The sequence below is a fragment of the Salmo salar genome, chromosome 23 (genome assembly GCF_965601325.2).
Source record: "Salmo salar chromosome 23, fSalSal1, whole genome shotgun sequence".
NCBI lineage: Eukaryota > Metazoa > Chordata > Actinopteri > Salmoniformes > Salmonidae > Salmo > Salmo salar.
The window spans coordinates 36,984,199-37,011,039 of record NC_138313.1 but is presented as its reverse complement, the minus strand read 5'-3'; the positions used below and the strand labels follow the sequence as shown (position 1 = coordinate 37,011,039).

The 26,841-nt window shown below is 42.9% G+C and overlaps 2 protein-coding genes and 1 non-coding gene across 10 annotated transcripts in view; all 3 read right to left on the bottom strand.

Moving 5' to 3' along the window:
- Positions 1–4,218: 4,218 nt before the first annotated feature.
- LOC145863050 (uncharacterized) lies at positions 4,219–9,875 on the bottom strand. Its single transcript, XM_082968250.1, has 3 exons — positions 9,837–9,875; positions 8,354–8,954; positions 4,219–7,241 (listed from the first exon to the last, which is right to left on the bottom strand). The coding sequence occupies exons 1-3, from the start codon at positions 9,873–9,875 to the stop codon at positions 6,646–6,648; spliced, it is 1,236 nt and encodes a 411-aa protein (XP_082824376.1). The 3' UTR covers positions 4,219–6,645.
- Positions 4,219–26,841, bottom strand: part of nfybb (nuclear transcription factor Y, beta b) — a 42,960-nt gene continuing 20,337 nt past the window's right edge. For 4 of the 8 annotated variants that reach the window (XR_014382331.1, XR_001323762.3, XM_014169900.3 and 1 more), the window contains 2 exons: positions 16,359–16,438; positions 14,358–15,826 (listed from right to left, as the gene is read on the bottom strand). Coding sequence is in view for 3 of the 8 variants with exons in the window: in XM_014169900.3 (XP_014025375.1) it covers positions 15,794–15,826; positions 16,359–16,438 (113 nt within the window). In the remaining 5 variants the exon portion in view is untranslated. Of the gene's footprint in view, positions 8,860–9,836; positions 10,444–10,606; positions 10,811–14,357; positions 15,827–16,358; positions 16,439–16,853; positions 16,912–26,841 lie in introns of those variants that run through there. The other 4 variants (XR_014382330.1, XR_006761489.2, XR_014382329.1 and 1 more) reach the window with 3 other exon arrangements.
- LOC123729983 (small nucleolar RNA SNORD67) lies at positions 16,190–16,302 on the bottom strand. Its single transcript, XR_006761677.1, has one exon. It is a non-coding gene; the product is annotated as a small nucleolar RNA SNORD67 (small nucleolar RNA).

The following is a 26,841-nucleotide window of genomic DNA, read 5'->3' as shown; positions in this document are numbered from 1 at the left end:
ATGGCAACCCCCATTGTAATAACTGCACTATATCGAGTTACCTTACTTTGAAGCGATCAAGTGTGGTTACTCCTCAACCACCCTCAATTGAGTCACCTTATTCTGAAGCGATTGGCTGTGGTTAAAGTAATAAAAAGTACATGCTCAAATCTTTTCAAAGCAATAGGCTGAGGTCATCATGCCAAACAAAAATAAAACCTGAACTAATAAACGCAATTAGCAGTGGCTCAGATGTGCTACAGACACTTGTACAGAAAATATGCAACGATCTGACAAGTATACTGTAAGTGACAAGGCATCTGTTAATCTCGGTCAAATTTCACTTTTGGTTCAGTCTCCAAGCAACGTTCAGCATCAAGAAGGTGTGGTAAAACTCAGGAAGAAGTGTAGCGCTCTTCAACTGGAAACTGTACTCAGGTTCAGCTCACCTACACACTCGTGTCCTCTTCTTCAGCCTTAGCAGGTGTAGACAGATGGTGTAGTATAGGGTTCCCCAACTGGTGTTGTAGAAATATTGGTCCAATAATATTTCTCAGATACCGGAGCTTGTGAGTTCAGTATAGACTTTATTACAAAGTAACAAGCCAAGCTGGTCCATGGAGCAACTGCCTTCCCCAGTCTCAGCACACTCCTTCTATACAGTTTCATCCTTACATCACATACATAGTCACTCCTCTTTATGTACAGTTGACGTCGGAAGTTTTTGTAAGTCGGTTACGACATCTACTCTGGGCATGACACGTAATTTTTCCAACAATTGTTTACAGATAGATTAATAAACTGTATCACAATTCCAGTAGGTCAGAAGTTTACATACACTAAGTTGACTGTGCCTTTAAACAGCTTGGGAAAATCCAGAAAAGGTCATGGCTTTAGAAGCTTCTGATAGGCTAATTGACATCATTTGAGTCAATTGGAGGTGTACCTGTGGATGTACTACCTTCAAACTCAGTGCCTCGTTGCTTGACATCATGGGACAATCAAAAGAAATCAGCCAAGACCTCAGAAAAAAAATTGTAGACCTCCACAAGTCTGGTTCATCCTTGGGAGCAATTTCCAAATGCCTAAAGATACCACATTCATCTGTACAAAACAATAGTACACAAGTATAAACACCATGGGACCACACCGCCGTCATACCACTCAGGAAGGAGACGCGTTCTGTCTCCTAGAGATGAACGTACTTTGGTGAGAAAAGGGCAAATCAATCCCAGAACAAAAGCAAAGGACCTTGTGAAGATGCTGGAGGAAACAGGTACAAAAGTATCTATATCCACAGTAAAACGAGTCCTATATCGACATAACCTGAAAGGCCGCTCAGCAAGGAAGAAGCCACTGCTCCAAAACCGCCATAAAAAAAGCCAGACTATGGTTTGCAACTGCACATGGGGACAAAGATCGTACTTTTTGGAAAAATGTCCTCTGGTCTGATGAAACAAAAATAGAACTGTTTGGCCATAATGACCATCATTATGTTTGGAGGAAAAAGGGGGAGGATTGCAAGCCGAAGAACACCATCCCAACCGTGAAGCACAGGGGTGGCAGCATCCTGTTGTGGGGTGTGCTTTGCTGCAGGAGGGACTGGTGCACTTCACAAAATAGATGGCATCATGAGGTAGGAAAATTATGTGGACACATTGAAGCAACATCTCAAGACATCAGTCAGGAAGTTTAAGCTTGGTCGCAAATGGGTCTTCCAAATGGACAATGACCCCAAGCATACTTCCAAAGTTGTGGCAAAATGGCTTAAGGACAACAAAGTCAAGGTATTGGAGTGGCCATCACAAATCCCATAGAAAATGTGTGAGCAGAACTGAAAAAGCGTGTGCAAGCAAGGAGGCCTACAAGCCTGACTCAGTTACACCATCTCTGTCAGGAGGAATGGGCCAAAATTCACCCAACTTATTGTGGGAAGCTTGTGGAAGGCTACCCGAAACATTTGACCCAAGTTTAAATTGTTTAAGGCAATGCTACCAAATACTATTTGAGTGTATGTACACTTCTGACCCACTGGGAATGTGATGAAAGAAATAAAAGCTGAAATAAATAATTCCTAATGTGGGTGTGTCTACTTGTGCCCATAGTGTTGGTCAATGGCTCCCAAGCACAAGTGAATGGGCTCTTGGGTTTAAGCAATGACTTTTCACCTAGTAACACTTCTTCTAGTCCAGTAGCCTTCGCAAGATCAGACATGGCCCAAGACACTCAAGTCTATGTTGTTCCAGCTTGGGATATTCTCATAGTCTACTTACATTATGCTTACACATGTCTAATGATTAACCCCATATTGATTAGGTTCACTACTTCTAAGAAACCAGGATAGATACTGGAAAATACATATCATGGAAATTCTCCAACATTATCAGTCTACTCAGTGACACCCAGAGAACATTAGCATCGTAGCTCTTATTGCCGGGACTCTGAAACAACTGAATTGAGCAACATTTATTGTCAACCTATGTGTATTGAACACTATTCCCGAGGAAAAACAATACTGCGTCGATGTTTGAGTCTGATAACTCTGAGGAAGACGTTGGGAAAAAATATATTGGGTATTGAGTACCGCATTTCATTGATCCCCAACCCTTAGGTAAAGCTGGACAGTGCAATATGAATGTCAATACACACAATAGGTTGATTGGGGAGATGATTTCACACAGTCATAGTCCCGCGATAAGAGCTACACGCTAAAATTTGCGTAAACTCTTCACAGTTGTGTTCTGTGGGTGTCACCGAGTAGACTGATACCCCATTTCATTGCTTCACATTCCAACCTTATTTAACATTATCTAGTCTAAATATGGCATGATTCCACCAATTATAACCTTCTGCATCACTTTCAAAGAAGTACCTTTATTTTGAAGTCAAACAGCAAATTCCACTATTGTGCCTAATCCTTATTATGGCTAGCTTCACAACACATAACCCGGTCCGGTCGAGCCTCACTAGCCAGATGAAGCTAGCTGGCTGCTTATAACGTTAGCTTTGGGCAACAGGATTAAGTAGCTGGCTAGCTATTTATTTTTATGAACTGAAGTTCAATTTCAATAGGCGAACAGCAAGTGGCTACCTAGCTAATACTTACTCACAAGGAATCCTAAATCATTGCTAAGAATAATAAAAATGACTGCAGTTTCTACTGGTAATTGTTTTCAGGCTGGTTGTATTGGTGCTAGCTAGGTACCAAGCTAAAGCTGGCTACCCCCAGAAGTTGCGGTCAAACAAATAATGCTTTATTACCAACGCGGTATGGTAAACACATCGTTCGTGGCCGGTGTTTGCAGACTTTTTTGTACAGGTTTGACAGTGCTACTGATAGTAGTGGTGGCGCTCTGCTTGCACGTGCAAATTCAGAACAGACAACATTCTATAATAGAACTGTGTTATTTGACGTGCCAAATTAAAAGCTTATTTAACGCGTCAAATAGTGTTATTGTCAAAGTGTTATTTGACGTGTATCTTTTTTGACACGCAAAGACCCAAAACGGCGTTCCATAGTATTCCGTGAAGCTAATAGCAGTAACGCTATTACTGTGTAACTCTAGTAACTCAGGGCAACATCTGAAAAATAGCACACTTGGTAGTGTGCACCGGTGCTCGACCAGTCGCGAAAGCATACATCACCCACGACAGAGAACAGTTGATTGTCAAGGGCAATGAATTCCATTATCTTGGCGTTAATGGGTTTCGCCCTTTGAGGTATCTCGATGAAATGTTCTTACTCTTTCATATGACTGCTCGACTTGTTGACTGCTCGATCCACAGAGCAGACATTTTGGGTGAGGTTAGGAATGCTGTGTTGCACGTGTAGCGCAACATTTTATGTGGCGTCATCACCTCATGTACCTACGTTATATAGGTATGCACGTCAGCTTTGACATCAGTTTTGCACATCACCATTAAATTAGAAATCGGACCGATACTGATGTTGGCATTTTTAGCTAATATCGTCCGATTCCGATATGTTCACCGATATATTTTGCATCCATAATTCAGATGCAAACCTCATAATTGAGAAGTGTAGACAGAGATAGTTGTGGTTCTACAGTCTTTCATGATGTCACAACATAAAAATGAATTTGACTGAGGCAGGGTTCCCACACCTTCTTAAACATCAAATTCAAGGACTTTCCAGGCCCAATTCCCCCAAAACCCAACATGGCATAGTTTGAGACACAGATCAAGGTTAATTAATGTACTGTTACAACACTGACAGACTTATTTACGAGTTGAAGAGTTAAGTAACTTTGTTTATTTCATTAGCACCTTCTTAAAACCACAAAACATGTCGCAGAGGAAAAACATTAACTTTTTTTTCATGAACATGACCAAATGGATAAATAAACAAAAACACATGACCAGAAATAAAATGTTTTGCAACAATAAAAGATTAGATGAAAATAAATTGGATCAAAATGAATAAAACATTTCCCCAACCATTGTGTTCTGGGGTTGTTGGCCTTTTTGGTTCATTAGCTTTTCAACAAAAAAAAGAATGTATCACTTACTCATTGAGTAGTATTTTGCCCTTTCTCAAACAGTTAAAACAGTGCCCAACCCTTGCTTTTTGCTGCTATGCCCCTTAATTTTCTTTTCAGGTCATTCACTTTTTCGTTGAGTAGTGTTTCTATTTCAGCTATTTGTGCTCTTATCTTTCCCACCCTTTCTCAGGCTATTGGACTTGGCAATAAGAGTGAGGTTGCCTGTGCTCTCCACTTTCGAGTGCAAATTTGTCTGCTGAGGTCGAGAGCATTTATGTCAGTCTTCTTTTCTTCCCTTTAAGTTCATCTATAAGGTCTTTTCTCCTTCAGTTTTTTTGCTCATCCATTCTTCTGTCTCTGTTCTTATTGATGTGACACGTACCTCTGCCTTGCAGATGCCACTGATATCAGCAGCGGTCTGTCAATGCACACATTATGTATGCCACCCACAGCTCTTATGTGGTCAACTATACATTTACATTTAAGTCATTTAGCAGACGCTCTTATCCAGAGCGACTTACAAATATACATCTCTGTGCTACATATGAATCTTCCTTCAAGTTCTCCACTTCAATCTGCCGATTGATGGAGAATTCGTGCTCTACTGAGGCTTGCCCATGTGACAGTAAGAGGAGTTAGAGGCAAAGTCTACATAGATTTCTGAGCTCTTTGTCCTTTGACATATACTCATCTAAAAATGTGTCCACGCTGTCTTGGACAGGTTCAAAGTTTACAAACTGAGTGTTGGGCCTGGACAATGTCATCAATAAAATGTGAGTATGGTCGAATGATGTCATCACAATCTTCTTCCTGCACCCGATGACTACTTACAAGGTAGGTGAAGGCCTTCTTCAATTTTGCTGTACACAGCATCTTTCCATTTGTTCCTGTCATTTCCCTTGGATCCAAGAAAGATGCGAGACCAGAGAGTACTTCAATGGAGATTTCTCAATGAGTTTGTTAACAGTTGTGAGCATACACTTCTTGCAAACGATTTTGAAGTCCATCAATGTTTCTGTCCAATTTTCTTCCCTGCGTTCAAGTCTCACAATTCTTCGAGTAACAAAGCCCAAGTCAACCTGTGAGGAGTCGATGTGATTGAATGACTGGCTCACCTCAACATCAAGAAGTTTTTGAGGGGTCTTCGCTTCTTTCATGAGGTCTAGCTTTATGAATCTGCTCATCAAGCTCTTAAGCAGCTTGAACAAGTCTGTAGAGAGAAATGGCACCATGGGCTTATCGGTCTAGTAGCGTGTGAGGAATGGTGTCACTTCTTTGCTCACTGAAAAGATGAAATTCAGTTTTGCTGTCATGAGAGGGTCCTTAACGGCCTCCTGAATCACCTCAAAGGACTTTGTGCCTGGATTTGGACATCTCTACAGCCTTCACATATGTTGCCTTATGGGGTAAAAACTCTAAAGCTCTTTCAAGCATGGGCGCATTTTCAACACACCGTGTCTTGCAAAACTTAAGTGGCATGGGGGATCTGACATTCACATTTACGTCATTTAGCAGACGCTCTTATCCAGAGCGACTTACGAATTGGTGCATTCACCTTATGATATCCAGTGGAACAACCACTTTACAATAGTATATCTATAACTTTTTTTTTGGGGGGGGGGGGGGGGGTTAGAAGGATTACTATATCCTATCCCAGGTATTCCTTAAAGAGGTGGGGTTTCAGGTGTCTACAGAAGGTGGTGATTGACTCCGCTGTCCTGGCGTCGTGAGGGAGCTTGTGCCACCATTGGGGTGCCAGAGTAGCTAACAGTTTTGACTGGGCTGAGCGGGAACTGTGCTTCCGCAGAGGTAGGGGGGCCAGCAGGCCAGAGGTGGATGAACGCAGTGCCCTTGTTTGGGTGTAGGGCCTGATCAGAGCCTGAAGGTACGGAGGTGCCGTTCCCCTCACAGCTCCGTAGGCAAGCACCATGGTCTTGTAGCAGATGCGAGCTTCAACAGGAAGCCAGTGGAGTGTGCGGAGGAGCGGGGTGACGTGAGAGAACTTGGGAAGGTTGAACAACAGACAGGGTGCGGCGTTCTGGATGAGTTGTAGGGGTTTAATGGCACAGGCAGGGAGCCCCGCCAACAGGGATTTGCAGTAATCCAGACGGGAGATGACAAGTGCCTGGATTAGGACCTGCGCCGCTTCCTGTGTAAGGCAGGGTCATACTCTGCGGATGTTGTATAGCATGAACCCACAGGATCGGGTCACCGCCTTGATGTTAGCGGAGAACGACAGGGTGTTGTCCAGGGTCACGCCGAGGCTCTTAGCACTCTGAGAGGAGGACACAATGGAGTTGTCCACCGTGATGGCGAGATCATGGAAAGGGCAGTCCTTCCCCGGGAGGAAGAGCAGCTCCGTCTTGCCGAGGTTCAGCTTGAGGTGGTGATCCGTCATCCACACTGATATGTCTGCCAGACATGCAGAGATGCGATTCGCCACCTGGTTATCAGAAGGGGGAAAGGAGAAGATTAATTGTGTGTCGTCTGCGTAGCAATGATAGGAGCGACCATGTGAGGATATGACAGAGCCAAGTGACTTGGTGTATAGCGAGAATAGGAGAGGGCCTAGAACTGAGCCCTGGGGGACACCAGTGGTGAGAGCACGTGGTGCGGAGACGGATTCTCGCCACGCCACCTGGTAGGAGCGACCTGTCAGGTAGGACGCAATCCAAGAGTGAGCCACGCCGGAGATACCCAACTCGGAGAGGGTGGAGAGGAGGATCTGATCGTTCACAGTAACAAAGGCAGCAGATAGGTCTAGAAGGATGAGAGCAGAGGAGAGAGAGTTAGCTTTAGCAGTGCGGAGAGCCTCCGTGACAAAGAGAAGAGCAGTCTCAGTTGAATGACCAGCCTTGAAACCTGACTGATTTGGATCGAGAAGGTCATTCTGAGAGAGATAGCAGGAGAGCTGGCCAAGGACGGCACGTTCAAGAGTTTTGGAGAGAAAAGAAAGAAGGGATACTGGTCTGTAGTTGTTGACATCAGAGGGATCAAGTGTAGGTTTTTTGAGAAGGGGTGCAACTCTCGCTCTCTTGAAGACGGAAGGGTCGTAGCCAAGAGGCAAGATTTCATCTGGAGAGAGAGGGGAGAAAGAGGTTAAAGCATAGGGTAGGGCAATGTGAGCAGGACCAGCGGTGTCGTTTGACTTAACAAACGAGGATCATCCGCAGAGAGGGAGGGGGGGGAGGAGGATTCAGGAGGGAGGAGAAGGTGGCAAAGAGCTTCCTAGGGTTAGAGGCAGATGCTTGGAAGTTAGAGTGGTAGAAAGTGGCTTTAGCAGCAGAAACAGAGGAGGAAAATGTAGAGAGGAGGGAGTGAAAAGATGCCAGGTCCGCAGGGAGGCTAGTTTTACTCCATTTCCGCTCGGCTGCCCGGAGCCCTGTTCTGTGAGCTCGCAATGAGTCGTCAAGCCACGGAGCAGGAGGGGAGGACCGAGCCGGTCGGGAGGATAGGGGACATAGAGAGTCAAAGGATGCAGAAAGGGAGGAGAGGAGGGTTGAGGAGGCAGAATCAGGAGATTGGTTGGAGAAGGTTTGAGCAGAGGGAAGAGATGATAGGATGGAAGAGGAGAGAGTAGCAGGAGAGAGAGCGAAGGTTGCGACGGCGCAATACCATCTGAGTAGGGGCAGAGTGAGTAGTGTTGGAGGAGAGCGAGAGGGAAAAGGATACAAGGTAGTGATCGGAGACTTGGAGGGGAGTTGCAGTGAGATCAGTAGAAGAACAGCATCTAGTGAAGATGAGGTCAAGCGTATTGCCTGCCTTGTGAGTAGGGGGGGACGGTGAGAGGGTGAGGTCAAAAGAGGAGAGGAGTGGAAAGAAGGAGGCAGAGAGAAATGAGTCAAAGGTAGACGTAGGGAGGTTAAAGTCACCCAGAATTGTGAGGGGTGAGCCATCCTCAGGAAAGGAACTTATCAAGGTGTCAAGCTCATTGATGAACTCTCCAAGGGGACCTGGAGGGCGATAAATGGTAAGGATGTTAAGCTTGAATGGGCTAGTGATTGTGACAGCATGGAATTCAAAGGAGGAGATAGACAGATGGGTCAGGGGAGAAAGAGAGAATGTCCACTTGGGAGAGATGAGGATTCCAGAGCCACCACCCCGCTGACCAGATGCTCTCGGGGTGTGCGAGAACACGTGGTCAGACGAGGAGAGAGCAGTAGGAGTAGCAGTGTTTTCTGTGGTAATCCATGTTTCCGTCAGCGCCAAGAAGTTGAGGGACTGGAGGGTAGCATAGGCTGAGATGAACTCTGCCTTGTTGGCCACAGACCGGCAATTCCAGAGGCTGCCGGAGACCTGGAACTCCACGTGGGTCGTGCGCGCTGGGACCACCAGGTTAGAGTGGCAGCGGCCACGCGATGTGAAGCATTTGTATGGCCTGTGCAGAGAGGAGAGAACAGGGATAGACCAACATAGTTGATAGGCTACAGGAGAGGCTACGCTAATGCAAAGGAGATTGGCATGAAAAATTAACTAAACAACTGGGGAAGCGAGAGAGCAGGGCCTCCCTCACTAACAATTCACTGAAACACTAAAACGCAAAAATATAACTTTTCTAGCTACCACTAGAAATTAAAATTGATGTAAACTACAGTGGTTCAATGTTTCCAGGAATAGGCTCAAACTTTGTTTATTCCGCTAGATAACTTGGTACAGTATTCTTCCGTGAAAACCCACCAAGTGCACCGTGTCCTATGACGCCATAGCTAACTAGCTAACTAGCATGCTAGCATCCTATAACTGACGGTTAGCACCAATACTTGGTAACAACAAGCTACCAATGGATCATTCGTGTCCGTGTCTAGTTCGTAACGCAGAAGTAATTAAACTTTGGCTAGCTAACACAAAGACAGTCCTGCTAGCTACACAAGTGGACTACACATCTCGAATGTTCAGAAAGTTAAGCTTACGTTGCAAAAATCTTATTGACTAAAAATGATACAGCTAGCTGGTAGGGTTAGCTAGCTAGCACTGGGCGCGTTGTTGACTATGTTAGAAAATTTAGCTGGCTAGCTAACCTCGAAAGTTACTCTGTACTACGCCTTTATCTTGATACAAAGACAACTATGTAGCTAGCTAACATTACACTAGTCAAATCGTTCCGTTGTAATGTATATAGTTTCTACAGTACTGCTAATTGGTAAAGTTGGCTAGCTAGCTGTGGTGTTATGGTGTTGACGCCGTTTCGAAAACGGCGCGAACGAACGAATACAGCTGGCTAGCTAACCTTGTTAGTTCCTCAGAGCTACACCTTTATCCTTGATACAAAGACAGCAGATACAACTATGTAGCTAGCTAACAATACACTAATCAAATCGTTCCAATGTAATGTAATGAAATGAAATGTAATATTACCCGCGGAGCGAGGTGCAGCACGACCACGCACTCCAGCATCCGGAATCAAATGACGATCCAATGATGTTAAAGTAGTCCTCACTGTGGGCTGGAGTATCCTTCAGAAGTTGGTACATAGCATGCAGTACACTGTCGACTTTCCACTCCCTTCTGAAATGCTCCATGTACAATATGGAGACTGCAACGGCAAATTTTATAAGGTGTACAACAAAATCTAGGTGGGACTATGAGTAAAATGACCAATTTATATTTGGTCCATCCATGGAGACCTGAACCTTGTTTTTCTTTGGTAGATATTCGGTGCTCTTCTCAGACAGCTTTAAAGGTCCAATGCAGTCGCATATCCCATAAATTTAGAATCATAAAAACTCGTCACAACCTTGTCCTCATCCCATAAACGGACGTGGAAGTCACACCGCTTTGACTGTTTTCCTGTTAAGGCTCTCATCAAAGAGAAGTACATAGTCCTCCTCCCCAGTTTTTTTAGACAACAAGTGCTTGAAAAGAGGAGCCAAGCCATGTGTGCACACATAGCTGGTCTTTGTTGCCCTGCATGTGAAGGTCTTGGCTATTGCACTGTCTGGGAACGTCGCTGAGAACAGCACACCTAACAGTAAAAAAAATTATAATAATTTAAATCAAACATTTATTTATGTTTCTAGCATGTGTGTGTGTGTCACAGAGAGAATATGAAATATAAAAACAAACATAACATGCCCATAAAAATAATTTCATGTTACAGGTGACAGTTTATAAACCATGCCACTCACCCGTGTGTTCACTACAGTGGAAAGAGTAGTGAAACTCCATCATATTCAGACACCACAATGTCTCAGCCCACAATGTGTCCTCTTTGGGAATGCCAGTTATGACAGAGTGTCTTGAGGTGGTGGGGAATGTGGTAGTAGTTGTAGAAGATTGTCTAGGTGGTGATGTAGATGATGACTTTCCCACATAGTTCAATAGAGTGGGAGCTGTAAGAAAATTAGTGTCCAAGTCTGATGAATGACTAACTCGCTGGCATTAGTCATGAAACGTGTCACTAACAATTCTAGTTAACGTCCTTTAACTAAATGTAAACATTCAGCTAACGTTAGCAAACTGTCATTCATTTGAAATGTTCACTGTCCAGCTCTGCTTATCGCAAGTTGGCTAACGTAATGTTAACTTAGCTAATGTTAGCTAGCTAACGTAAACTCACCACATTCTGTACAAATGTGTGCAACCGCGGCATTCAAACGAGGCTGCAAAGAAAACTAATGGGACTATAGCGACTGTGTCGACTTCAAAATCTGGGGTGTGAACTACGTTTCTATTCAAGCGTTGATCGACATGGTAATGGCTCTATAGTATTGGAGAAAAGTTGAAAAAAACTGACCCTCCGTTACATCGTGACGTGTCATGCCATAACGTACAGCAAGCATAAAGCAACTATTTCTGTCTTACAATCTCTCTCCACCAGGTGTAGCACTTCTCTCATCGTTTAAAAACAAGAAATGGACAGTGACGGGGGTAAGGGGGGGATACCTAGTCATTTTTTGCGTCATCACTACAAGCACCATGACTCTCAAAGCCGCTGTTTACTTCTGAAGATCACTTTAGCACCGCCCTAAAAACCAGATTCAAATTCGACACAAACCTTCAAATAGGTATGTAATGACACATTATATAAACTCTTTATATAGTGTTTTATTTACATTTTAGAGGCGATAAGTTGGACAGATCGAGTGAAAAAAAGCAGTTTTGCCACACACATCTCTCCTTCTCACTACCACGCATTAGTTTCACTTCCCCATCCGCCATTTTTAAAAAGACCCGACGGAGCAAATTGCCTTCTTGAATCATGCAGAAACAGGCAGCGTGGAGTTCATGTAATTGATTCTGTTGGAAAGCGGAGAAATTGTGCTTTACAATGGTATTGACATTACAGTTGATCTGGAAGTATTACGTTTTTGGGCGCTAAAATAAGGTCAATTGTACGGACCAAGGCGATGTACAAAAGTGAGTGAGTTTACGTTAGCACTATATTGACAGGTGTGATTCGATGGGGGAACTGACTGAGACATCTAGATAACGTTAGCTAACAACATAAAACATTATTTGACCAAATAATACTGTAACTTTAAAGTTAATTTACCCAACCACGAAGAGACGGAATAATCTAGCTAACTAATTAACGTTAGTTACAAACTAAGTATGGTTGTTGTATTCCTTTCCACATGTTACCAGGGGTAGGAACTACCTGCTTTTAACTTCGAGTGCCATCCTGTGTGATGCTCTAGCAGCATGGCTCGTCAAAGCTGCTTTCGCCCATAGCATGAACTTTTATTAATTTGCTGCAGGCTCTGCATCGGGCCATATGGATGTCCCGCGGATCTTTAACAAGCCAGTCTTTGGTGAGCCACGAGTCCTGGAATTTACATTTTCAAGGCATAGCTGAAGGTTCACTTAATGATTTCTCGCTTGCTTGTTGGGGATAGGGGGCAGTATTTTCACGGCCGGATAAAAAACGTACCAGATTTAAACTGGTTACTACTCTTACCCAGAAACGAGAATATGCATATAATTAGTAGATTTGGATAGAAAACACTCTGAAGTTTCTAAAATGGTGTCTGTGAGTATAACAGAACTCATATGGCAGTCAAAACCCTGAGACAAATCCTAACAGGAAGTGGAAATCTGATTTGTGGAATTACTTTCAACCCTTTGCCTATGAAACACACTGCGAGTTAGGATTCATTTAGCACTTCCTAAGGCTTCCACTAGATGTCAACAGTCTTTACAAAGTGGTTTGAGTCTTCTCCGGTAAAAACTGACCGAACGAGAGGCCTGGGAAGTTTGTCATAGAGGGAGGGCCATTACTACTATGATGCGCGTGCCCGTGGGTACTCTCTCGTTCCGAAACGTTTAGTAAGACAATGCAATCATCCGCCTTGAATATTATTGAAGTTCTGATTGAAAAAGGCCCTAAAGATTTATGTTATACAACGTTTGACATGTTTGAACGAACGTAAATACATTTTTTTTGCACATTCGTGAGGACAAGTCCCGCGCGCTTCGTACATTGAGTAGCCTTCGGAATGCGCTAACAAGAAGGAGCTATTGGGACATAAATCATTTACTTTTTCAAACAAAAATACATTTCTCGTGGACCTGGGATTCCTGGCAGTGCCTTCTGATGAAGATAATCAAAGGTAAGTGAATATTTACAATAGTATATTTGATTTTAGATGAGTCCAAGATGGCGCTAACCTGTATCGCCTAGCCTATTTTTCTGAGCATAGCACCTCGTTTATTGCAAAGGCTGATTTCCCAGTAAAGTTCTTTTTAAATCTGGAAATGCGGTTGCATTCACAAGATGTTAATCTATAATTCTTTGAATGACAATATTATATTTGACCAATGTTTTCGAATAGTAATTTTGTAAATTGTAGCGCTGCTTCACCGGAAGCATTTGAGGGAAAATATTTTCTGAACATCACGCGCCGATGTAAAATGCTGTTTTTATATATAAATATGAACTTTATCGAACAAAAAATGCATGTATTGTGTAACATGATGTCCTAGGAGTGTCATCTGATGAAGATTGTCAAAGGATAGTGCTGCATTTAGCTGTGTTTTGGGTATTTGTGATGCATGCTAGTTGCTTTGAAAATGGCAGTGTGATTATTTTTGGCAGGGTACTCTCCTAACATAATCTAATGTTTTGCTTTTGCTGTAAAGCCTTTTGAAATCGGACAACGTGGTTCGATTCAGGAGAGGTGTATCTATAAAATGATGTAAAATAGTCATATGTTTGAGAAATTGAAGTTATAGCATTTATGAGGTATTTGTATTTCACGCGATGCGATTCCACTGGCTGTTGACTAGGGTGGGACGCAAACGTCCCACGTTTCCCAGACAGGTTAACCTGGATCATTCAACTTCAATCACTCATGCATGCGACTGTCACACTTTCGAGGCAGGTGGCGCGTGAAACAAGGACCCACAGACGGCGGGAGACACATGCAGACAGCGGAACGTAGCCTATTACTGACATTAAGTTTTTTTTTTTTTTTTTTTATCTAAAAGAACTTCAATTTCTATTCTTGCACAAAATATTTTAATTAAAGCCCTTTCAATGGCCCATGTTTATTTTCAAAAACCTTCAAGGCCTTGATTTTTTTCTCTCAAATTCACAAACATTCAAGGATGTCAAGGACCTGTGGGAACCCTGATGAGGGTCTTTTAGTCTCTACTGACCATTTCCACATTCTCCAATTTTGGTAGGAAAAGACCCTTTGTTCTACTAAGATCTTTCCCTCCATACAGCTTGGCAAGGGAAGGTATTTATGATCATCATAAAACTGGCCAACAGACCCAGGAGGGGGTCTTCAGATCTTTGCCTAGCGGGCACCCCCGATCTCCATTTTAGGACTGGCAAGTCATGACACTAGGGCAGTGTCTTAAGTGGTGCTGTAGTATTACAAGGGTGGAGAGATTAGAGTAAAAACTTTAGAATAAACAAAATGGAGACTGGCATCACGCTTACATTTTTATTAAAAGGACCAACAGAATAACTTTACAGAAATGATAAAATAGTTAAATAATTGCACGCCACTTACAATTGTTAACAACGGAGTTTAGAGTGCAGATGTCAACATCCAACTACTTTTGTTTTTATTGCTTTACAAGGTCGTCAAAGAGGTCACCAATTCCCTAGACAGACATTTCAACTTATGTTCATCCCCCCCATTCCTTCCCCCTCATAAACAAAGATAAAACTTGTAGTGATAGACAACATGGAGGGGGAAAAAAGGGTAAGATCCAAATAAGATAGTCTCTAGAGCAACTACAGATGGACTATCAGTAACATTTCAACTATCTACTAACCCTAATCTTAACCCTTACCTTTGCAAGCTGTTAATTATCAACCATGTTTGTTGATAGTATGACCATCTGTAGTGTAGGGATAGGCACGGTCATTCCAATAACTGAATGGACGTTAGTATTCGATACTTTGAGAGTATTCATTTTTGATAAAGAAAATAGGCACAACAAATGTTTTTAAAGGCTTGGTCTAAAATGAACATTGTGACAAGGATTTTAATAAACAGGTTTTATGACATTTAATAGTGCGCCCCATAAACAAGACACTGGTAGCCAACGTGAAGCTTGTTATTGTTGGTCAAGCAAAGCAGTGCTACAGTCAGAGGCTCTGTATAGCAAGAGAAGTGGGAGATTTATGATCAATGCAAAATGGAATTAACATTACGGAATTAAGTTGGCTAAATGAGGAGTCCGCTACAACGAGCAACCATCAGGTAAGGCTGTTTAATCTGAACGGAGTTGTCGAAAATTAGCTTTGCTACTTTAGCTAGCTTCTTTACATCGATTTTATGGAGTCAAGACAGGCACTACCAGATGGTATGATAACCTATGGCAGCAACATGCTTGTCTATCTAACCTGTGTGAGTCTGTTTGGCTACTCTTGCTCTCCCGCCGTGCCACACACACACACCGGCCCCTGCCGCCCCAACAGGCTCTCTCTCGAGTCGCGTGAGTAAGTCTCCATTGAAGTTTAAAGATATATTTTTCTTTAAGCACATTTATTTAGACTATCCGGATATCCGAAATAGTCCGTATATTATTCGAAAACTGAAATAATTTAAAATGCCTTCCCTGCTGTAGAGCATATGCAGATGGACAATACAGACTATCCAAATAAAGTGACTGAAAATCTTCAATTAACAAAAAAAGCCAAATAACTGTCTCCAGATCGGCTCCTATCCGGTTCTTTATCATGACCAGAACATAAATCTGATTCTGATTCAAACCCACCTCTGCAAGTTCTGCATACTCTCCCCTCTCTTTCCATCTTCCCACCACTATCTTTTGACCTGAGTGTTCAGTAATGCTGTAATCTCTTCCCCATTTCAAACGTGTTCCGATTGCAAATGGGGAATTCCGGAACCTACTCAAGAGAACTGGATCTGCTGCACTCCGGGAATCTGGAAGAGGGAAAGACGGATACCTAGTCAATTGCACAGCTGAATGCTTTCAACCGAAATGTTTATTCTGCATTTAACCCAGAGGGGTCAGGGGGGGTTGCCTTAACATCAACGATAGTGTTATTGTTTGGGGTTAACTGCCTTGCCGGCTCGGGGTTTCAACCTTTCGGTTACTGGCCCAACACTCTTAAGCGCTAGGCTACCTGCCGCCCAGAGAGAGAGAGCAGAACTAACATGTAGAGATCTTTGTTTCTCACTTCTTTGTCAGCTGCAAGCCATGTTTAGACATGTATGATAAGATTTATTCATTAATCATGGTTTAACGAGTCCCGGGGTGCACAGTTGTGTGTACTTGTGGTGGTGGGTGAGTCAGATGGCCCCTGTGCACATGGTTGTGTCCCCAGAGAGGTGCGGGACGGGATGCCTGTGCCACTGCAACCAGCGCCCGACTGATGGTGCAACTCATCACTCTCACGTGTTTGGTCTTAATGAGTACATGAAGCGTGGAGAGTAGACTCAGGAGCACGCTTACCTGTTGGTACGAGGTGGTGTAAACCATGACATTCTGTTGTTGTCCATCAGCAGTTATTATTCCAGCAGGCAACTGGTTCGCTGCAAACGGACAGATTTATACTTCAGATTATACAGTTATGATTTCCATGAAGCAATGTTCTGTCAATCACAGACACCGAGTGTAAAGTACTGCATAAATTCTGATATGATAACATGAATAAGTATATTTCAAGCTAGAATCCAACAGGAGTGTAGGGTTGGATTCTAGCTTGAAATATACTTATTCATGTTATCATATCAGAATTTATGCAGTGCTTTACATGTATAAGAAACGTACAGTACCAATCAAAAGTTGACACCTACTCATTCAAGGGTTTTAATTTATTTTTTACTATTTTCTACATTGTAGAATAGCGAAGATATCAAAACTATGAAGTAACACATGGAATTATGTAGTAACACAAAAATGTTAAATCAAAACGGATTTTATATGAGATTCTTCAAAGTAGCCAACCTTTGCCTTGACAACTTCGCAGACTCTTGCCATTCAACCAGCTTCATGAGGTAGTCACCTGGAATGCATTCCAATTAACAGGAGTGCCTTGTTAAAAGTTCATTTGTGAAATTTCTTTCCTTCTTAATGCTTTTGAGCCAATCAGTTGTGTTGTGACAAGGTAGGGGTGGTATACAGAAGATAGCCCTATTTGGTAAAAGACCAGGTCCATATTATGGCAAGAAGAGCTCAAATAAGCAAAGAGAAACAACAGTCCATTACAATAAGACATGAAGGTCAGTCAATACGGAAAATGTCAAGAACCATCAAGTGCTATGATGAAACTGGCTCGCATGAGGACCGCCACAGGAAAGCAAGACCCCGAGTTACCTCTGCTGCAGAGGATACGTTCATTAGAGTTACCAGCCTCAGATTGCAGCCCAAATAAATGCTACAGAGTTCAAGTTACAGATACATCTCAACATCAACTCTTTAGAGGAGAATGCGTGAATCAGGCCTTCATGGTCGAATTGCTGCAAAGAAAACACGACTAAAGGACACCAATAATAAGAAGAGACTTGCTTGGGCCAAACATGAGCAATGGACATTAGACTGGTGGAAATCTGTCCTTTGGTTTGATGAGTCCAAATTTTCGATTTTTGGTTCCAACCAACGTGTCTTTGTGAGACGCAGAGTAGGTGAACGTATGATCTCCGCATGTGTAGTTCCCACCATGAAGCATGGAGGAGGAAGTGTGATGGTGCTTTGCTGGTGTCAAGTGATTTATTTAGAATTCAAGGCACACTTATCCAGCATGGCTACCACAGCATTATACAGCGAAACGCCATCCCATCTGGTTGGCGCTTTGTGGGATTATAATTCGATTTCAACAGGAAAATGACCCAACACCTCCAGGCTGTGTATGGGCTTTTGACCAAGGAGGAGAATGATGGAGTGCTGCATCAGATGACCTGGCCTCCACAATCACCCAACCTAAACCCAATTGAGATGGTTTGGGATGAGTTGAAACAGAGTAAAGGAAAACCAGCCAACAAGTGTTAAGTATGTGTGTGAACTCCTTCAAGACTGTTGGAAAAGCATTCCTCATTTAGCTGGTTGAGAGAATGCCAAGTGCGCACAAAGCTGTCATCAAGTCAAAGTGTGGCTACTCTGAAGAATGTATTTAACACTTTTTTGGTTACTACATGATTCCATGTGTGTTATTTCATAGTTTTGATGTCTTTACTATTATTTTACAATGTAGAAGTAAAAATAAAGAAAAACCCTTGAATGAGTAGGTGTCCAAACTTTTGACTGGTACTGTAGGGGTCAAGGAAGGGTAAAGAGGAACTTGGTGTGTGGAAAGTGTCACAGGCCGGCTCATAGCCTGTGGCAAAAATGAGGGGACACGAACAACAGGTATAGGCCAATCAAAAAGGTTATTTATTATAAACCAAAAACTATTAACTTTAAACAAAGAAAAAGGAATGAGGTGTGGAAATGTCATAATGTAGGGTGTATGTAAAGTGCAGGGATGCATGAATCTGTGTGTGTGTGTGAATATGACTGAGTGGAAACTCCATAAAACTACAAAGGAACAAACAAAACAGGATCATACCTGGAGGAGCAGAGAGAGAGAGGAGTGGTTAGTGAAGCAGTTAAAATACCCTGAGCCCAGGTGGCTCCAATCACTAACGACCCTCCTCTGCCTGCAGGAGGAACCACCCCTGCAGTGCAGAGGGGCTGTGACACCCCCCTCCTTAAAATGAGGGTCCCACCCTCAACCCAAATTTCGACCCAACATATTTAAAACAATCCAAAGTCCCCCCCCCCCCCCCCCAAAAAAAACGGATACCAGTCCCGGCTCCTAGTAGTAGCCCCGTGTCCCCTAACTGACTGTCCGCCCCTCAAACTCGGCAGCTCTGGTACCTGGGGAGCAATTTAAGAGGAAAGAGGCGCAGACAGCCAGCAGGGGTCAGCAGAGAGAAAATACAAACTAGGTTAAAGGAGCACGGGACAGAGCATCAGCAATGATATTATCCTTACCCCTAATGTGTCTAATATCAAGGTTAAATGGTTGCAAGAACAAAGCCCAACGCATCAGGCGCTGGTTGGGATTTTGCAGGGACTTCAGAAAAATAAGTGGGTTGTGGTCAGTGAACACAGTTAAAGGGGTCAAACCAAAACCAACATAGACTTCGAAGTACTGTAAAGCCCAAATGAGACCTAAAGCCTCCTTTTCAATTACAGAATAGTTCTGCTGATACTTATTACATTTCCAGGAAAAGAAACTGACTGGACACTCAACATTGTCATCATTTTCCTGGAGAAGCACAGCCCCAGCACCGATTTGACTGGCGTCTACCTGCAATTTGAAAGGTTTCCCAGAATTTGGTGCTGCCAACACGGGTGCCAAACACAAAAGAGCCGTAACTGCATCCAATGCCTCTTGACACTGGGTGGACCAGATAAATTCAGCCTTGGCCTTCAACAGATTGGTCAGTGGGGACACTACTACCGAAAACGAGTTACAGAAAGCACTGTAGGACCCCGCCATTCCCAGGAAGCGCATCAGATCTTTCTTTGTGGAGGGCTGTGGGAACTGCTTCACAGCCTGGACCTTGGCTTCCACGGGACAGACAACACCCTGACCAACAACCTTGCCTATGTATGTGACTGTAGCTTTGGCAAACTCACACTTTGCCAAATTGATAGTCAACCTGGCCCACACCAGTCTTTCGAACAGGGCTTGCACTCTCCAGACATGCTCCTCCCAGGAGTCTGAGTAGACGACCACGTCGTCCAAATACACGGCACACCCTTCCAGATCTGAGACCACCCGATTCATCAGCCTCTGGAAGGTGGCTGGAGCATTCCGCAAGCCAAAAGGCATCACTGTATAAGAGAACAAACCAGATGGAGTTATAAAGGCAGCAATCTCACAAGCTCTTTTGGTAAGGGGTACTTGCAAATATCCCTTTAAAAGATCAAATTTGCTAACTTACTTTGCTGACCCAACTTCATCTACAGTCCTCCATCCTAGGAAGAGGGTAAAGGTCTGCTTTAGCAACATTGTTAACTTTTCTATAATCAGTGCAAGGTCTGAAAGTGGAATCAGACTTTTTGACCAGAAGACAGAGTGAAGCCCAATTTGAACAACATGGCTCCGCAATACCATTGTCCAACATATACTGCACCTCTGTTTCCAATTGCAGTCTCTTCTCCTCTGATACACGATAAAATCTCTGTTTGACAGGCTTAGCATCTCCGATGTCTATGTCATGCTCAATTAAGTGGGTTTGCGATAGTGTCAGAAAACAAAACAGGGTAGTTTCTAATAAGAGCTACCAATTTATCACGTTTCTCAGAGTCTAAATTATCTACCAAAACCCCAAGGTTTTGCAAAGTCTGGGAGTTTTTCAACCGACCTTGTAAGACCTCATCCGAAACCCTAACTACCTCCTCCCCCCTCCACAAAGTTAAAGCCACAAGATGCAGTGACTGGAGCAGCAGTCAACGCTGATCTCACCGCTGGAGTGCCTTCCACTTTGCTTAGATCACGGGAGTGATCACATTTTAACAGGTTCACATGGCATAATTTAGAAGACTTCCTATGACCAGGGGTTTCAATAAGACAGTTCACATCTGACACTTTGCGCAACACAGTGAAAGGACCACAGTATTTTGCCTGAAAAGGTGAACTTACAACAGGCAGAAGAGCAAGAACACGATCACCGGGACTAAACTCACGCAGCTCAGCCTGTCCGTCATATTTCAGTTTCATTTTCTGTTGAGAACATTTTAGTTTTTCTTTCGCCAGTTCACCAGCCCTATACAACTTCAGCCTAAAACCATTTACATAGTCAATAAGGTTCCGAGGTGGTTCCTCAGGCAAACAACCATCCTGCAGCACTGCTAAAGGCCCACGCACCTTATGACCAAACACTAAGTCATTTGGGCTAAACCCTGTGCTTTCCTGCACTACTTCACGAGCAGCTAGTAACAGCCAAGGTAACCCCTCCTCCCAATCTGCTGACAGTTCTATACAGTATGCACGACGCAAGGGATCCCGTGGGGCTCAGTTGGTAGAGCATGGTGTTTGCAACGCCAGGGTTGTGGGTTCGATTCCCACGGGGGACCAGTACGCTCTGGATAAGAGCGTCTGCTAAATGACTAAAATGTAAATGTAAGGATTTTAAAGTTTGATGAAACCGTTCCAAAGCTCCCTGACTCTGGGCATGGAATGCAGTAGACTTATTGTGTTTAACTTTAAGCTGTTTGAGAACCTGAGCAAATAAATGGGAGGTAAAGTTAGACCCCTGATCTGACTGGATGATTTTTGGAATCCCAAATGTTGAAATAAATTGAGTTAACCTCTCTAGGGTAGGTGGCACCAAATCGTCCCACCTACGTAACAGCCAGTGTAATCCCGTGGCGCGTTATTCAAAAACCTCAAAAATGCAAAAACTTCAATTTTTCAAACATATGACTATTTTACACCATTTTAAAGACAAGACTCTCGTTAATCTAACCACACTGTCCGATTTCAAAAAGGCTTTACAACGAAAGCAAAACATTAGATTATGTCAGCAGAGTACCAAGCCAGAAATAATCAGACACCCATTTTTCAAGCTAGCATACAATGTCACATAAACCCAAACCACAGCTAAATGCAGCACTAACCTTTGATGATCTTCATCAGATGACAACCCTAGGACATTATGTTATACAATACATGCATGTTTTGTTCAATCAAGTTCATATTTATATCAAAAACCAGCTTTTTACATTAGCATGTGACTAGCATGTGACTAGCATTCCCACCGAACACTGCCGGTGAATTTACTAAATTACTCACGATAAACGTTCACAAAAAGCATAACAATTATTTTAAGAATTATAGATACAGAACTCCTCTATGGACTCGATATGTCCGATTTTAAAATAGCTTTTCGGTGAAAGCACATTTTGCAATATTCTCAGTAGATAGCCCGGCATCACATGGCTAGCTATTTAGACACCCAGCAAGTTTAGCACTCACCAAAGTCAGATTTACTATAAGAAAAATGTTATTACCTTTGCTGTCTTCTTCAGAATGCACTCCCAGGACTTCTACTTCAATAACAAATGTTGGTTTGGTTCAAAATAATCCATAGTTATATCCAAACAGCGGCGTTTTTGTTCGTGCGTTCAAGACACTATCCGAAAGGGTAAATAAGGGTGACGAGCATGGCGCAATTCGTGACAAAAAAATTCTAAATATTCCATTACCGTACTTCGAAGCATGTCAACCGCTGTTTAAAATCATTTTTTATGCCATTTTTCTCATAAAAAAGCGATAATATTCCGACCGGGAATCTGCGTTTAGGTAAACAGACGAAAGAAAATAAAGCAGTCGGTCGACTCGGGCACGCGCCTAAGCCCATAGTACTCTGATCGGCCACTTGCCAAAAGCGATAATGTGTTTCAGCCAGAGGCTGCCTCGATATCGTTCAGCTTTTTCCCGGGCTCTGAGAGCCTATGGGAGCCGTAGGAAGTGTCACGTTATTGCAAAGATCCTCAGTCTTCAATAAAAAGAGCCAAGATGAAACACAACTTGTCAGACAGGCCACTTCCTGCATGGAATCTTCTCAGGTTTTGGCCTGCCATTTGAGTTCTGTTATACTCACAGACACCATTCAAACAGTTTTAGAAACTTTAGGGTGTTTTCTATCCAAAGCCAATAATTATATGCATATTCTAGTTACTGGGCAGGAGTAGTAACCAGATTAAATCGGGTACGTTTTTTATCCGGCCGTGTCAATACTGCCCCCTAGCCCTAACAGGTTAACGCTTCAACTACTGATTTTGAAGTTATGGTACGCAAGGAAAAAGCTGCCGGATATCTAGTTGCTTGACACATAACAGTTAATAAGTAGCTATGACCTGACTCGGACCGTGGTAAAGGCCCAACACAATCGATAATAAGATGCTCAAAAGGTTGCCCTACGGCTGAAATTGGATACATAGGTGCTGGCTTTACAACCTGGTTTGGCTTGCTTGTGCGCTGACACGTATGACAAGTTTAAAAAAAACTGAGCTACATCCCGCTTTAAACGTGGCCAGAAAAAAATAACGGAGTATGCGATCATAAGTTTTACGAACACCCATATGACCTGCCACATCACCATGTGAAGTTTGCAACACTTTATTTCGCAAAGTAGTAGGTACAACTATTTGAAAGACTGGTTCTCCTAGACTCTGATCATAGTGTGGAACCCATTTCCTAACCAACAGCCCATCAAGAAGAAAATAACACTGAGCACTATTCCTCACCACTGAATCAGGAACAACTTTATCAAACAGATCAGCCAAGGTAGTATCGGCCTTCTGCTCAGCCATCAATGAATCTCTAGAACTAGTCAACTGTTCTGTCTGGAGTTTGACTGGCAACTCAAGACTTTCTGGCTTACTCTCAACCTTATTACGAGAGGCAGTGCGGGTAACAGCACAAACTGGAAATACCTCAGGAGACACACAGTTGCGATCTGGAGATACCCTTGCTGGAGACACTGAAGGTTGCTTCGTAAAGATGTTTAGTTTGCCATCTGCCCACACCTTACTACCTGCCAAGTCATTCCCCAAAATCATGTGAACTCCCTCTACTGGCAACTGGGGTCTAACCCCAACATCTACATCACCCTCTACCAGACCACATTTTAGGGTAACTTCATTTAAAGGAGAAGAGAATGGAACTAAACCCATACCACGTACCATTACACATCTGCCAGTATCAGACTCCTTAGAGAACAGCAAAACAGATTCCAGAATAAAATAATCTAAAGCTCCAGTGTCTCTTAACCTGTTAGGGCTAGGGGGCAGCATTGACACGGCTGGATAAAAAACATACCCGATTTAATCTGGTTACCACTCCTACTCAGTAACTAGAATATGCATATACTTATTACATATGGATAGAAAACACCCTAAATTTTCTAAAACTGTTTGAATGGTGTCTGTGAGTATAACAGAACTCAAATGGCAGGTCAAAACCTGAGAGATTCCTTTACAGGAAGTGGCCTGTCTGACCATTTCTGGAACTTCTTTGCCATCTCTATCATTTACTAAGGATCTCTGCTCTAACGTGACACTTCCCACGTCGTCCATAGGCTCTCAGAGCCCGGGAAAAAAGAGAATGTCGTCATTCCAGCCCCAGGCTGAAACACATTATCGCCTTTCTCAAGTGGCCCATCAAGAGACACTAGCTTATGCGCGTGACCCCGACCGCCCCCGCCTTTGGGATTTTTTCCTCTGTTTGCCGAAAAGGAGATTCCCTGTCGGAATATTATCGCTTTTCTACGAGAAAAATGACGTAAAAATTGATTTTAAACAGCGGTTGACATGCTTCGACGTACGGCAATGGAATACTTTGAATTTTATTGTCAGGAATTGCGCCAAGCGCGCGACACTTCTTTACTATTTCGGATAGTGTCTGGAACGCACGAACAAAACGCCGCTATTCGGATATAACGATGGATTATTTTGGACCAAACCAACATTTGTTATTGAAGTAGACGTCCTGGGTGTGCATTCTGACGAAGACAACAAAAGGTAATGACATTTTTATAATAGTAAATATGATTATGGTGAGTGCTAAACTTGCCGGGTGTCTAAATAGCGAGCCCGTGATGCCTGGGCTATGTACTTAGAATATTGCAAAATGTGCTTTCACCAAAAAGCTATTTTAAAATCGGACATATCGAGTCCATAGAGGAGTTCTGTATCTATAATTCTTAAAATAATTGTTATGTTTTTTGTGAACGTTTATCGTGAGTAATTTAGTAAATGTGCGACCCGGAAGTTTGCGGGGGGTATGCTAGTTCTGAACGTCACATGCTAATGTAAAAAGCTGGTTTTTGATATAAATATGAACTTGATTGAACAAAACATGCATGTATTGTATAACATAATGTCCTAGGGTTGTCATCTGATGAAGATCATCAAAGGTGAGTGCTGCATTTAGCTGTCTTCTGGGTTTTGGTGACATTATATGCTGGCTTGAAAAATGGGTGTCTGATTATTTCTGGCTTGGTACTCTGCTGACATAATCTAATGTTTTGCTTTCGTTGTAAAGCCTTTTTGAAATCGGACAGTGTGGTTAGATTAACGAGAGTCTTATCTTTAAATGGCTGTAAAATAGTCATATGTTTGAGAAATTGAAGTAATAGGATTTTGAAGATTTTGAAAATCGCGCCACAGGCTGGCAGTGGCTGTTACGTAGGTGGGACGAATTCGTCCCGCCGGTCCCATAGAGGTTAAGATCTTGATCGAAACATTTTGGTTTCCATCTACCAGGGACACTACACCATCTGAAATAAAGGCTGAAAAAACTCAGTGGGAAGACTGAGAATCAAACTCAACTAGTGGCTGAAAAAGCTCACCCTGGTGGTCAGAGGCTGAAACAGGAGCTGCCATCACAGCAGGTTTAACTTGACCTGACTTTTTTTTTATTTAAGTAGAGGACAATCTTTCTTCCAATGTCCTTCAACTAAACAGTAGAGACAGGTATTAGCATTAACCGGTGCTTTAAGTCCTCCAGACCCAAACTTCTGCTGAGGCCTTTGGAAAGAAGCTCCAAAAAAAGGTGACCTATTCCTAGAAGTAAAGTTATTTTCATGGTACATGTCACTGTTTGACTCAAAATGGCTTTTATGCGTTAGCCTGTACTCATCTGCAAGGACTGCTGCATCACTTGGAGACTTAACTTTACGTTCATCTATGTATGTAGCAACCTGGTTGCACAGACTTTTTGAACCGTTCTAACACAATCAAATTAGACAGACCTTCAAAAGTACTAACTTCAGAAACTGTACACCAATGATTAAATGCAGAAGTCAAATCACGAACAAACTCAGAATAGGTTTGTGAATCTAACTTTTTCCTGTAACGAAAACGTTGACGATATGCCTCTGGCACAAGTTAGTAGACCTTCAGAACTGCTGATTTAACTTTAGCATACACTTTACTGTCAGCTACACTCAGTGCTGCAAAAGCCTCACGTGCTTTACCTGTAAGTACACATTGCAACAACATAGTCATGTCCAAATCTGACCAAGCTCTAGCTTCCGCAATACGCTCAAATAAAGCAAAGTATGTGTCTGGATCTGACTCATCAAATTTAGGCAACAAACGAAGATTCTGTGAAACATCAAACTGTGGTAGTCCTTCTGGTCTATTAGCATTTCTCAATTGCGCTCTCCCCAACTGCATTTGCAACAGGGCTAGACTGAAAACTTGTACCCTCACTACTAGCAGACTGACCCCAAAAACACCTATTTCCCTAAGACCCTGCTTTAATTTAGCTTTAACAGTCTCTTTAATTTTTTTTATCAACAATCTCAATCTGATAATGTTCAGCAATTTCAATTAACTGCTCCTTAGTACACAACTCTAAGGCTACCTCTGAAGGAGCTTGAACAAAACTACTCAGAATGGAAGACATTTTCCTCAACCAATACAACTATTACAAATGCTCCAAAAAATAAAATGCACAACTCACCTGCTGTCAGTCTGGGTTCAAGGACAGGAGCCACACCCCACTATCCTCCAAAGACAACTAACTAACTGGCCCTGGTCTTCGTGCAGTCACATGTGGTGGGGTTTTATGCACACAAAACCAGTGGAGTGGAAAAGACAACCAGAACTGGCGGCCCCCCCATAACCACGGAGGTGCTCCCGAGCCAATGTAAGAGAAAAGGAAAAGGGAAGCTCTACCCACGTTCACTGCCACCTAAAACAAAAACACCACGAGCCTCCTATTGACACTCGCTGATGAGCCTGAACAGGAGAGGACTCCCTCTTGAACAAAAACCCAGAAAAACCCAGAGTGAATTGCTAACCAAATTTAGCTACCAAGCTAACTGAACCAAAAGAACACATGGCTCTCAATGATCTCTTCAACAATATTGGCCCAACCAAAACATCCACTCAAACAAAACATTTGGCAATCTGAACTAAAATAACCCAAGTT

What these genes read in the sequence shown, in the direction of transcription:
- LOC145863050 (XM_082968250.1), bottom strand. Translation starts at nt 9,875, where the DNA reads ATGCTGGAGTGCGTGGTCGTGCTGCACCTCGCTCCGCGG. An exon ending in TGCTGCACCTCGCTCCGCGG is followed by an intron (nt 8,955 to 9,836) that starts GTAATATTACAT and finishes CCAGTTGTTTAG; the next exon opens with TTAATTTTTCATGCCAATCT. An exon ending in CTCACCCCTCACAATTCTGG is followed by an intron (nt 7,242 to 8,353) that starts GTGACTTTAACC and finishes TCATCCTTCTAG; the next exon opens with ACCTATCTGCTGCCTTTGTT.